The sequence below is a fragment of the Lactuca saligna genome, chromosome 1 (genome assembly GCF_052625555.1).
Source record: "Lactuca saligna cultivar CGN05327 chromosome 1, ASM5262555v1, whole genome shotgun sequence".
NCBI lineage: Eukaryota > Viridiplantae > Streptophyta > Magnoliopsida > Asterales > Asteraceae > Lactuca > Lactuca saligna.
The window spans coordinates 19,277,984-19,292,653 of record NC_136417.1 but is presented as its reverse complement, the minus strand read 5'-3'; the positions used below and the strand labels follow the sequence as shown (position 1 = coordinate 19,292,653).

General features: G+C 35.1%; 1 protein-coding gene and 1 long non-coding RNA gene across 2 annotated transcripts; both read right to left on the bottom strand.

Annotated features, from left to right (window-relative positions):
* Positions 1 to 9,107: 9,107 nt before the first annotated feature.
* LOC145048479 (uncharacterized) lies at positions 9,108 to 10,021 on the bottom strand. Its single transcript, XR_013682884.1, has 2 exons — positions 9,595 to 10,021; positions 9,108 to 9,479 (listed from the first exon to the last, which is right to left on the bottom strand). It is a non-coding gene; the product is annotated as an uncharacterized LOC145048479 (long non-coding RNA).
* Positions 10,022 to 11,267: 1,246 nt separating this feature from the next.
* On the bottom strand, positions 11,268 to 14,368 carry LOC145026262 (cytochrome P450 81Q32-like). The gene is made up of 2 exons (XM_078976828.1): positions 13,457 to 14,368; positions 11,268 to 13,378 (listed from the first exon to the last, which is right to left on the bottom strand). Exons 1-2 carry the CDS (start codon positions 14,342 to 14,344, stop codon positions 12,758 to 12,760), a joined length of 1,509 nt encoding a protein of 502 aa, XP_078832954.1. The 5' UTR covers positions 14,345 to 14,368; the 3' UTR covers positions 11,268 to 12,757.
* Positions 14,369 to 14,670: the final 302 nt, after the last annotated feature.

Here is a 14,670-nt window from a genome sequence, read left to right as displayed (position 1 = left end):
GTCTTGATTGTTAGTTTCCTTCCATGCATGATCTAGGTTGTCTTAATGGGTTAAGTAGTTAGAGTATTTGTGTTTGGGCACTTACTATCCATGCAACGCCATAAAGTTGGAAACTTTATGGTTAAGGACATTATTTCAAGACGAGATACGGAATATGGACAAAAGATCTTAAGGATTAAGCTCTTAATAAGAAGAAACAGACCCCGTCGCATACACTGGGCATAACCTAGGTATGCTGGGCATACGAGGTCAACCCATCCTGTTTTGGTCAAGCCTCGTATATGTCGTGTGTACCAGCTAAGTACGTTGGACATACTCAGCTTTATTGACTAAGTTTGATCTTTTGACTTTTTGACTTTGACCTAAGGGTATTTTGAGTTAAATTTGAGATTGGTCACTATTTGATAAATAGGTGACTGGTAGAGTTGATATTCGGAGCAAAGACCTATTCAGCTATTTGTTTGGACTGAGAGGTGAGTTTTCCTCACTGTATTTGTGGGTCGAAGGCCCCAATGTCGGACCACTATGTTATATATCCTGGTATATGTGATGATGTTATGCTAGTTATATAATAGATTAGTAGATCTATATGATTACTTGTATTTGTTGGATATGTGTTTATGTTTACTTGTTGTATATCTCGACATATTATGGACTAGTTGAGGAGGTCCTGCTTTGTGCTGAAGGACAAGATACCAGGGACAGTCCGGATAAACTGTAGACCCTGTGAGGCTATCCAGTTAGGCCAAATACCCGGTGAGTGGTCCGGATAGGATGTGATGTCATACCCCCTGCAGCCGGCAGAAACGCCGAGGTGTGCGACGTAAATCGGTGATCACAGCTAGTGAACTTACATTGAATAATACAAATAAAATATTCTATTATATCAAAAATAGATATTAAATAGAAAATAACTATTGCTAAATCGCGATAGACGCCTAACAAATGACATTTACCAAGGCGTAGTATAAATAACAGAGAGTCTTCTGAACGAACACTTCCGACCTGCTAAATAACCTGAGAATACATGCATTAAGATATGTTAACAAAATTGTTGTTGAGTTCTACAGGTTTGGACACAAGGTATTTTTTTTATAACCAAAAGTGTTATGATATACTCATCTGGTTGACCAACTTTTATAAATACATACTTTTCTATCAAAAGTATAAAGTAATTGAGTTATAGAAGTGTAGTTAGACTCATTTAGAGATATTGTTTGCTCAAACCCATAACAATTTTATCACACATGATGTGGCCCCCCAAACACCATATTGCTCAAACCCATAACAATTTTATCACACATGATGTACCCCCCCCCCCCCCAAACACCATAATAGTTTTATCAGACATGATTTAGCCCCCCCCCCCCCCCTACACCATAATAATTTCGTCACATGTAATTTAGCCCCCAAAACACCATAATAGTTTTATCACACGTGATTTAGCCCAAGCACCATAACAGTTTTATCACATGCGATTTAGCCCCCAAGCACCATAACAGTTTTATCACACGTGATTTAGCCCCCAGATGCTATAACAATTTTATCACACATGACTTATCCCCCAAACACCATAACAGTTTTATCACGCGTGATTTAGCCCTCAGACACCGTAACAGTTTTATCACACATGATTGAGCCCCCAAACACCATAACACTTTTATCACACATGATTGAGCCCCCATACACCATAACAGTTTTATCATACATGATTGATCCCCCCCCCCCCCACCACCACCACAAACACCATAAACTATCTCTTAGGATATGATCATAGCTCATAAGGCTTTTAGAAACAACATAGCTCACACAAAGCGTTTTGTGGGAGTGATGGAACCTAATAATATGTCTAAGAATCGTAATCCTAAACTCTCCGATATAAAACTTTAAAATACTTATAATTCTTTGGTGCTTAGGAATGATTTTGATTTAAGTCTTTTAGTATTTGAGATTCATAAGACTTAATATATTTTCAAATCTTATTGTCTATCATGATGAAATTTGGGCAACCTAACAACTGTTTTTATAACATTTTCTAGTTTTCAACTAACGTGAAAACCAAAGCTTTCCATAACATTCGATAAGTTGCATAATTGATATGATGTATAATTTATTAGGTAATAATTCCTAAAATCCGAAATTAATTATGTTATCATAAATGATGAAATTTCGTATTACAAATAAAATGATTTATAGTTTTATTATCATTATAACAATAAAACATATCATTTATTTAGAAATCATTTCTACATGATTATCAGGAGCATAATAATAATAATAAATTTTCGGTATATTTTCAATTAATTATTATGTATTCGTTTAATTTTCGTTTATCAACCAATTAAGGCAATGTACATTCATTTTGTACATAATCATCTTGAATAACATATTTCGTCATATGTATAGTGTATTTTCCTGCTTTCTCAACATATTCGTGCATATATATATATATATATATATATATATATATATATATATATATATATATATATATATATATATATATATATATATATATATATATATATATATATATATATATATATACGTCGGGTATTACAATTTACGATCCGTCAAATAATTTAAATCTTTATATTAATCTACTTAAACTCTTGTGATTTTTATTAATATTAATTAATATATCACAACAAGGTATAATAATGTCATTTATAGCATTCAACTATAACTTATATCATTTATTAAGGATTTATACAATTTAGTTTATTATTTCATAAATTTATAACCAATAATAAAGTACGATACTATTTTGTGTCTAAAAATTTGAAAATCATCAAAACTTTAATAGACATGCATTTAGCCCCCACCCCCCAAAAAAAATTAAAACAGTAAAAGAGGGGTCGTAGAAACTCACATTCAATGCATGATCTCGATCTAGGTTCGTTTTGGTGAAGCTTTTCGTGAATACCCGCATCTTGATATCTTTTTGAGTTAAAACAAGGTCCGGGACTATTTTTTATAATATTTGAAGTCAATGGAATTGTTTTGAAATACTTTATGTTTAAAAGTTTGTTTTATAATTTTTACCAACACAAAGGACTAACTTTGTGATAAGTTGTATCCAGAAGGACCAATTTTGATTATTAAAAACTATGTAGGGGCCATTTTTGAAAAGACTAAATTACATGGGATTTAGTTTGTAAGGATTTTTACTAAGGAGTTAATTTCTAACTATGTTAGATAGCATAATTAATCTTAATTTGTGTTTGGTTGCTTAACTTGATCATATGAAAGTAACTACTATAATTCATAGTCCAATTGTGCTCATTATAGATTTGGTGTTTAACTTGTGCTTAATCATTACATGGTAATTCATAAGTTGATAAGTCTAGATATTTGATCATAATATCTTGTTAACGAATTGGTAATTAATATATTCTATCCACTAGAAATCAACTATGGGAGAGGTGAAATCGGATCTAAGCAGAAGTACTCTTTAAATGTTGAAGTTAATTTGTTATCTTTGTTTAGTTGATAGTAATTTGATTTAAGCTCTTCTGATCTTGAAAAATCAATAACCCCCCCCCCCCCCCACTTTAAGTTTGTTTCTTAGTTTAATTAGAAGTAGTTAGATTAATTAATTAAATTCCGTTCCTTATGTTCGACACTATTCTATAATCCAACTAGGCACGCTGCCTATAGGTGCATAATTTAGTTAAGTTAGTTAGGTTATAAATTTAAAACATGTGGCTACTTTTGTGTACATCAGGGGGACTTAATGAGTTATATACCAGTTCGGTTATATAACTCCTCACAACTTGACTGAGTCAAACCTCAAACATACCGACCAGATAGGCCAAACTTGTGATGGGTTTTGAGCATAACAACAATCCTATGGTGCACATGCAAACCCTAAAGCTTTGGATCTAGTTTTTCTAATTGTACATGCAATCATCATCCAAAGCTTATATACCCTAGGTCTAGTATACAAAAATCAAAAATCATAACTAAAACAAAGTTAGGATGTTACCTTTCAATTGTAGGTTGATCTTTAACCTTTGAGAGCTTTAGTATCATAAGTGTAATACCACTAATCGATCACAAACACCAAGAAGCAAGTTGGAGAATATAAGAGAGAGAGAGAGAGAGAAAGAGAGAGAGGGAGAGGAGGGCTTAAAATCGGCTCTAAGATCCTTCTAGGGTTTCCGGTAGCCACTTTTAGGTGCCCAAAGGGTTCCCTATATAGCTGAAGAATTAAGGTTTCGGTCAAATACCTAATCTGGTTGCTTAACCCCTAAGAAGCCCATATGATCCTTCCAGAACCTAATCTTTGGACGAAATCCTTATGAGCTATCCATAAGATTTCTTCCATTTCTTATCTAAGAGATCCTTAGCCCATTTTGCAACTATCTTATAATTATAATATCGGTCCCCTAAATTTAATTAATCTATTGTAACCACAAAATTAATTCTTGACCAATATCAATTAAATAACATGATTTATCTTTTAATATATTATTCATATAATATATTAATAAATCATAATTAACCTCTTTCTCCATAATTCATTCAGTCAAGTTGCTTTGGTGAAGGAAACCCAAAAGGATCATGCTACTATCGGGTCAAGTACATACCAATTATAGTTATGGGCTTAGACACCTAATCCAACAACATGTTCCCATGCAAGTAGTATGTTGAACCAGAGAGCGAGAAGCCAAAACAACAAAATGGAAGATCGATCGTAAATATTAACTGGGAAGACTTAGATAGAAGAAACCTCGATATTTCCAATAAATAGTCTGTAAACAACCATTAGAAATTGTAAAAGTCTACCCATTATGTCAAAAGTGATTGCTAACTCTTCCTAAGTACAAACCTTTTTACCTTCCTTGGAGGAAGCATTAATGACGAAAAAACGGGGGCAGTCCAGTCCAAATAAGAAGAATGTTTCCCAAAAAAACAACAATAAATATCGACCGAAGGGAGACATCATAGGTACGTAATATTAGTTCCTACTTACGAATTATCACCAAACACATATTCGATCGATATCTAACTTAACCGTTAGAGTGTTCTCCCAAAACTTGTTCCTGGTGAACGACTGACTGATTGTGTTGTTTCTTAGGGTCGACATCGATGTCACACTCAAGACTGCCAATATCGGACTCAGATTCAAGACCTGGAATTCTAAGTGTAACATCCCAGAAATCAAAGTAAAATTTTCATTTTTCAAACCAAACCGAAAACTACAATTGCTTATAAAACATAGTTTCCAAAGATAATAATCCAGAATCAATATCATAAAATCAGAAGGATATTCACGATCACGCCTTTGCTTTCCTACGATCATTTGAAGTACCTGAAACATAAAACTTAAATTGTAAGCCAAAGCTTAGTAAGTTCCCCCAAAGTACCACACACAACCAAAACATATAACAACATACATATATGAGCTTTCAAGTTGACTGGACACCCTCGCATGGCTTACAACCTATATGGACCGCTCTCCAGGCCTTCAGCCTAATTGGACCGCCTTGCAGGCCTTTAGTCTATCCAGACCACCTCGTGTATCTTGGCCTTCAGCACAAAGCAAGACCTCCTCAACCCAACAAATCATAACATACCGCCATATCCAATAACAATCAATAATAAGTGCACAGGTAATCATACAGATCTTCCAATCTAACTCATACTCAAGTAATCATATGGATCTACCAATCTATCATATACCCAACATAACCTCAATCCAATATACCAGGATACAAAATCCAGTAGGCCGACATTGATGCCTCTGACCCACAAGTACAGTGAGGAAAACTTACCTCACAATCTGAAAAGGATAACTGAACATATCACAGCTCCAACTGCTAAATCTACAAATCACTTTTACAACAAAAAATGACATAGTCTCAAACTACAACTCAAAATAACCAAAATACCCCTATGTCAAACTTGGTCAAAATCTTGGTCAAAAGTCAACTCAGTTAGTCGCCACATCGTGGCTAGCCTCTAGCCATGTCGTGGGGACTACAGGACAAACATATGCAACACCCCATCTTTCAAGTAAATTCAAATTCATCCATTGGGTTGTAATTATGTCATTTTTAGTCCCTATATTGGAAAGGAGTGGCCATGGGAAGCCCTGGTGGTAAAATCGTAATTTTAGAGCATAAGTAGTACGTTGGGCGTACATGTGAGTATGCTAAGCATACCAGGGCATGCCCTAGTATGATGGGCGTATATATACGTACGCTGGATGTACTAGTATCTAGGTGAAACCCTATCTTTTAGGGTTTGTGGAGTATTTAAGTATCATTATGGCCCTTTTTCCCCTATCTTTTCTGCTTCCATGTTCTGGGATCATTTTTGGCAAACCCTAACTCCTCTAGTGTATGTGTGTATATGAGTTAAGAGTGTGTTTCTTGTATGGTTGAAGGAGAAGTTAGTGCATCAAAGGAGTCAAGGAAGGAAACAAGCTTGTAGATATGGGATTATCATCTTTTTGGGAAGCTTCAGGAGGTAAAAAGCTTCTACCTTTATGCTTGGATTTTTTAGATCTTATTTTGGTATCTTTTTGGTGTTCTTATAGTCCCAAAAGTCCCATTATTATGCATGCTTTGTTTGGATGTTTTGAGTTGTCCTTTCAGACGCTAGGAAGGCTTCTAAGTAATAAAAATGAGGTCCATTTGGCTGGTTTAGCTTCATGTTGCTAATAGGAGGTCTTAATAGATTAAGACCATCCATTAAGCCACTTTTGGACGCCCAGAGTCTTAAAGTTTTAGACTTTATGGTTCTTTAGTGCTTTTGAGCCATGGATCTGAAGTTTGAGCTTAAGTGCTTAAGGCATTAAGCACTTAAGAAGGAAAATAGATCTGCGAGGGTACACCCCACGTAGGGCAGCGTATGCCCCATGTACCAAGTCAATCATCCCGATGGTGGTCAATGTGAGGCAAAGTACGCCCAACGTACTGAAAGGGTACCCCCCTGCGTACGCCTTCTGTATGGGTTTAGACTTTGTGCTTTGGGTATTGGGCCATCTGTTGGGCTTTGATACTTAGGTCCAAATGGACTATCTGGATAAGTGTATTTTGGGATAATTAGAGGATCGGACCTTGGATAAGACCCAATAAGGAGTTGGACCTAATTTGGAAAATTGGGCCAAGTGTGGGCCTTTAAGTAATTTTAGCCTTTTTGGATCAAGATTCTGGTTGGTTTGTATTGGGCCATCTAGGATTTTATGTTTTGGGCTTTTGACTCGTTGGATCTTCCTGAGTGAAATCCATGAAAGGAATGAAGCCCAATTTGGAAAATTGGGCCATAATTGGGCCAAGATTGAGGAAGGGTAAAAAGGTCTTTTACCCAGAATTGGACTCGTAGTATGAGTTAGCGACTAGATGTTGATGGAGTACCATTTTGGTATCTGTTAGCGCATATGTGATAATGAATTTGCAGTTAGAAGTTATTTATGGAATCAACTATTGATGGGGTGTTGTCTTGATGTGGCGAATCAGGATCTGGCAGCCAACAACTAGGGATCGTCTGTGTGATCGATATTGCAAAGTGAGTATTCTTCTCTATACTTTCGGGTCGAAGGCACCAAGGTCGGCCCATTGGTTTGATAACCTGATATTGCTGATATGTTGAGTATGATATAGTTATGCATTCTAGTCTTGATATGCTAGTCTGGTAGATCGGTAGGACTACCTGTAATCCTGTCTGCACGATTATTTGTATATGTTTGTTATGTGTTGGCATATTATGTTGGCTTGAGGTTGTACTGCTTCATGTTGTAGCCAAGATCCTGGAGCATTCTAGATATGAGTTGAGGGTTAGGTAGGACATGCCAGACTCATACTGAGGGCTCATAGGCATTCTAGATACGAGTTGAGGGTCAGGTAGGGCATGTCAGACTCGTACTAAGGGTCGGGGAGCAATCCATACATAAGCTGTGGGCCCAGGAGGCAAGCCAAACTTATGATGTGGGCTCAAGGGTAATCCAGTATGTTAGCTCTGGACCCATTGCATGTTGTTATTTTGTATATGTGCTATTATTTGTGTGTTGGTACTTTGGGGTAAACTCACTAAGATTTGTGCTTACAGTTTTGGTTTATGGTTTCAGGTACTTCAGTAGATCGTGGCAAGGTGAAAGCATGACCATACACATCGTCGTGTTTTTGGAACTTATGGTTTCTTGGATACTCTGATAACGTTGTTGTTTTGAAAACTATGTGTAAATGGTTCCGGTTTTAAATAAAGGCTTTGGAAACAACGGTTCTGTAAACACCTCTTTAATAAATGGGTTGTTTCGAAAAGTTTAAATTTTATGGATGTTACAATAGACACAAGATAGCCATCCGCTACGTCGTGGTGACCCATTCGTCATGCTGTGGGGACTATTCAGATCGGCTTAATTCAATAAGCTCTAAATCCATAAAACCAACCATTCAAACTTCCTAGATGGCATTCTCTCATCCAATGGACCATAAAAATCATTGCATTATAGACATGAATGTCCAGTGCATGTCTTCAGCTCAAGCTTGGAGGCCGAGAGAGTGTGATGGATGCTGAGGGTGAGCAACCCTAGCCATCACATTTCTTTAAATAAGGGCGCAAACCGCAGATAATAGGGTTTCTCATTAAATAGCCGCCACGCTGTGGCGGTCATTTAAAATACACGATACATTGACCATCCCCACGTTGCGGGATGCCTTCACCACGACGTGGTCCCATCCAAAATTCCAAAATACATTAAATTTAAATATCTCTAAGAATCTCGGATGTTGTCCTAAGATTCATCATTGACACTTAATGTGTAAAATGCAATACTCATAGAAAAAACAACCTTTATGACAATTGTGGGTAAAATAATACATGTTTCCATCCTCTTTACACATACTATACAAGTGAGTTCTACTAAAATTCGGTAATTATCTGAAATCACAAAATAGAAATCATGAGAAATCCTACAAGGAAAAAAACCAAAATTAAAAAGAGATGTGGGATTAATCAAGTAAAGAAACCATTTGTTTTTAAATAATGTAGCTTCCTTGTTCATAATAATGTTTGTTATTATTAATTTGTTTAATTTAACTTTAATTTTTTTCTATTGTAATACAAAAAGAAAAGTAAATGAAATTTAGAGATGATAGTGACAATATATGTAATAAATTATATTATGTGATAAAGTCTACTATGCACTCTTCGTGACCACGTCCTTGAGAAAGTGACTTAAAATGCCGTTTAATAACTTTGGGCGGCATGACACTTATCTAATATCTATAGCTCTACAATTGAATAGAGTGGACAACATAAGAACGTAATTTCTTCAACAATCAGAACATTCATTTCTCCTTATAGAAAATCGCATAACCCATAGCCCGCATTGACGTTTTATTTCAAAAAACCATGAACCATCAAACTTTTATTTCTTGAACATCAGACCATTCATTTCTCTTTTGAAAATTCAGCCGGCAGAAATGAGTTGTGTTATAATTCAATCCACAATCACCAAATGCCACTACCTACTTAAAAAATATAACAGTTCAATAAGCATAATTACATAAAATATATTACAAACAACTACAAATGTCTAGGGAAGTGAAATAAAAGGAAAAAGAAATCGATAAAAGAGGTTACCTCGGTATTCAGCAACACAAGTAGAAAACCACCTGTCAAGAATCCAATTAGCTACACATATGGGAGGAAATGTTGTTTCGAACAAACAAATTGTGCAATTTATGGCAATAACTAAAAATACCCTAAATCGTGTTTGTAAAAAGGTCATGGCAGAGTGATTTTGAACATATAAGACAATAGTGGTGAGGAGGGGTAAAATTTGTGCAGCTCCAAACTGAAGCCGGCTCCAAATGAGTACTGTTATAGGCTGCCACGAGAATTATATTGTACTAAGCGAATGTCCGTGCGTTGTGCAGAAGCATCTATATAGTTGAAATCTTTACAAAAATATGTTTTTTTTTTTAAATATAATAGTAATGTTCTTGTTAAATTTGATATAATAATTTGTATACTAAGTTGATATAATATATTGATTATGCTGAATTATATGATAATATATACATCTATTAAAACTGTATAATCTCAATCTTTTGAATGACCTCTACCTGCGGGTTACTTATAATTAAAATTAAATATAATATATGGTTTACTGTTATTTATAGTTGTTGTTATTGTTAATTAATTTATAAAATTTTATTTGTTTAACGTTTTAATTTCTATTATTGTAATTATTTAAAACATCAAACATTTTTTTTTTATTTTAAAGTTAACAATATAATCATTTATATAGAAATATTTTTAACTATTATTATTGTAAGTTATTTTAAGTTACTTATTTGAAATCTTTTAACGATTATAAAAATATCTTTAAGATATATTTTAGTTAAACTGATATTACAATTTAATTTTTGTTTTTAACACTATAATTTATCACTTTTAATTATTCACAACATATTATTTGGGTATTTTAAGTGGAACTGAAATTTATACTAAAGTTGACCCTGAAATGTTATGTTTAAATTAACAATTTAAGTATTTTATCAAAATTATTCAAAAGTTGTAGCTTTAATATGATAATGGTTTATACAACAACATATTATATCTAATAAATTAAGTAGAAAAAATATTATTTTAATATTGAAATTTAGTTTATTTATGATCACGCTTTAATATTGAAATTTAGTTTATTTATGATTATACTTTAGGTTTGATACTTATTTAACCTTATTAACCAACTTATAATAATTATTAGAAAAAAACTATAATTTATAAATTTTAACTAATTTACAAAATATTCTTTTGGTTGTTTACGTTGAACTAAAATTTATATTTAAGTTCATCCTGTAAGGTTATATTTAAATTAACAATTTAAGTATTTTATACAAATTGTTCAAAAGTTATAGCTTTAAAATGATAATGGTTTACATTCAACAACATATTAGACCTAATAAATTAAGTATAATATGTTAAAAGTTGAAAAAACATAAGTTTAGAAGTAGAAAAAAATATATTATTTTAATATTAAAATTAGTTTATATATGATTATACTTTAAATTTGATATTTATTTAATTTTATAAACAAATTTATAATCATTATTAGAAAAAAAATGAAAAATCATGAAAATTTTAAATGAATGTTATGAAAGAAAAAAATTAATGAAAAAAAAAATATTTCCTTTGTAAATATATAATTGATACATAATTTTTTTTTTATAATGAATTATAATTGAAGCAAATTATATCATATTTTTATAATCTACTAAACTACTTTTGGATTTAAATACAAGTAAAAATAAATTTTAAAAGGACAAATTACACGAATGGTCCCTGTGGTTTGGGTAATTTGCGCGCTTGATCCCTAACTTATTTTTCTAACTCGAACTGTCCCTACTGTTTGTTTTTGTTTCCCGCGCGGTCCCTTTCTAACATTAAAAGACTATTTTGCCCTTACTGATTTTTTTTATAATTTATTTATTTTACATAATTACTTATATAATTATTAATATCTAATGATCCCATCCTGTTTATTCCTTTACCAAAATCACCCCTCATGCGCTTCTTCCATGTGATTACTTTTTGCTCGATAATTTCCATTCGACAACTACGTCTTCTTCGGGTAAACCGCCACCAAATACAATCAAATCAAATCAAATACAATTTAATCAAAGATACAACCAAATCTTAAACCTCTGTAATCAAATCTGATGAAGCTCGTGAAACCATCATCAACGAAATCAGAAATTTTGGTTTTCTTCTTGATAAATGTAATAAAAAACCTGAATCAAATCCATTCCCAATATATGAAATTTCCATGAAATCTAACCCGATTTCATGGATGTGCAACTCAGTCCTGATCTCTTGGATCTACAACTCTTATCCCAATCTCCCCTGAGAATCAGTTTTAGATGGTAAATCAATGCCAGTGACCATAGAAATTTTCAAGAAAAAAACCTGATGCTAGCAGTGAGGGAGAGTCGACCGAAGTTTGGAAGAAAAGGATATTGTTACCTTGAATCTCTGATTTTAGATGACAAATCCTTGAATTGGTGATTGTGCAGTTTGATTTTTCAGATTGTTTTTTTGGGGTTTTGGTATCGATGTTATTTGAGAGAGAAAGGATGGTCTGAATTTGGAACAGAGGTTGAGGGGTGAAGATGTCGAGCATTGGGCGGCAGTGGGAGTGTCGACAAAGATGGACCTGCATGTCGTTGATGATCTAGTGGAAAGGATATGAAAGATCGCTAGGGTCTCTTTTCCGGTCTGTAGTAGCGGCGGCCGGTGTCCCTTTTGTAGGTTGTAGCAACGACGACAGAGGAGTGGTGATAACAGATGGTCGTCGGCCATTGGAAAGAACAAGAAAGCATCATCGATCTGGATTTGCAAGGGGAAGAGATACAGAGATACATGAAGTGGAAAACGAGAAGGAGATGAAAAAGGTGAAAGATGAGGGTTGTGGGTGGGATAACGTTAGGTTTTGTTTATTTAATAATATAAATAAATAAAACATAATAAATTTTATTAAAAAAATTAACGAGGGCATAATAGTCTTTTAGGTTAGATAGGGACCAACCGGGAAACAAAAACAAACAGTAGGGACGATCCGAGTTAGAAAAATAAGTTAGGGACCAAACGCGCAAATCACCCCAAATCATAGGGACCATTCGTGTAATTTGTCCATTTTAAAAAAAAAATCAGAAAAACCCGATTTTTTGTGATTTTTCCAAAAAAAGACTTTTACCGTCCCTAAATATTTATATAGAATTTGGGGAATAAATCGATTGAATCACAGCTGCGACAGTAGATTCTCCATCTCTAGACGCGGTTTGCATTTGGCCACCAATGGAAGAGCCTTGGGCAATGTAATCCCGGAGCCTTCACTCATATCCACCATTTCTTCACTAATCCTTTTCCAATCAAAGCACTGAATCATCGTCCCCAAAGTCATCCCAACAACACGAACAGCCAACCCTTCCCCCGGACAACTCCGCCTTCCATACCCAAACGGCAGCAGCTTAAACCCATCTCTTGTCCCTTCCACACCTTCAAACCTTTCCGGGTTGAACGTTTCAGGGTCGGCCCACACTTTCGGGTCATGATGTATCGCCCATTGATTCACCAGCACCATCGTCCCTCCGGGGATGTTATACCCTCCGATCATACAATCTTCTGATGCCTCGTGTGGAACTAGTAAAGGTCCTGCAGGTTTCAGTCGAAGAGTCTCGTTTATGATACAACGAAGGTAAGGTAGATTTGATATGTCTGATTCATCAACAAGACGATCTTTTCCGACAACTTGATCGATCTCGTTCTGTGCCTTTTGTAGAACTTCCGGGTGGTTTAGTAGAAGTGACATGGTCCATTCCATGGTTCCAGCCGAAGTATCACTCCCAGCTGCTAATAAAGCCTGATCATGGAAACGATAATAATCAGAGACTTTTAGAAAATCAAGAAATAAGAAACGATGATTATCAGATTATATTACCAGCACAAAGTTTCGGATCATGGAATCAGTGTAGTACTCGGGATCGGATTCTTGTAGGGATAACAAAACTTCCATCATCGTCTTCCGCTTATTTCCCGTTTCGTTCCCTTTTGATCTTCGAACTTCCTCGATTAATCCTTGAAAGAAAACATCCCTTTTCTCCTGTAACGCTATTAACCTCTTCTCAAGTCCCTTCACTCCCATCCAACTTAAAATAGGCAGGTAATCGCCGACGTTTGAAGTTCCGGCGAGTATAAACGTTTCCTTTAGCATTTCCCTGAATCGGTTCCCTTCTTCCTCCAACTCGGGATTATCACCACCGAAGTACCTCTTCCCGGCAATCATCCTCATCATCACATTCAAAGTCAGCTCATAGAAAACCAGCTTCATAGTCACCGGATAAGAACTAGACATCAGCTTACGGATCAGCGACCTTCCTTCTCCTACTCGTACGTCGTGAAACTCGTTGAGACGATGGATGGATAGGATCTCGACGGCTGCAATGCGACGGAGGTTGCGCCAGTTGTCACCATAGGGCGCCCAGGCAAAACTAGTGTAATTGACGCCGATGATTTTGCCAAATAGCATCTTAGGGCGGTTGGCGAGGATGACGTCATTCTTGGTGAAACATTCTTCGACGAGGGAAGGTGAGGAGATAACCACGACACGTCGGAAGCCCAACTGGAGGCAGACAATAGGGCCATATTTGGCGGAGATTTTCGCGAAGTTTCTGTAGAGTGGTGGTTTCAGAAGGTAGAGGTGGCCGATTATGGGGAGCGACGGGAAGACGGTGGGTGGAAGGTTGGAGAACTTGCGACGGATAAAGCATGTGAATAGGTAGGAAGTTGGAATGAGTAGGAAGGAGACAAATAGAAAAGCTAAATCCATGGTTTAATATGAAGTTGTTGACTTGTCATTGTATGCTTTATCGGCTGATTTTGATTTCAGTTTTATAGGAAGTCAGAAATGGAGAAACGTCATTGACTTCCTTGTCATTATGTGTAAAATGATGAAGACTTGTGGATTTTCCATTTTATTATTTCCTGTTCTATTTAAAATATTAACGGTAATGATATTTCCGTCAAAGTTCTATATCGGCCACCCTTATCGCATTGTGAATATTTTTTTTTCCCGAGTTTCTAGAAAGGTAAATAGTTTTAGAGGTGCTGACATCTTGTGTCCAAAACCTAATACATATGAGTTATAATTGCGGA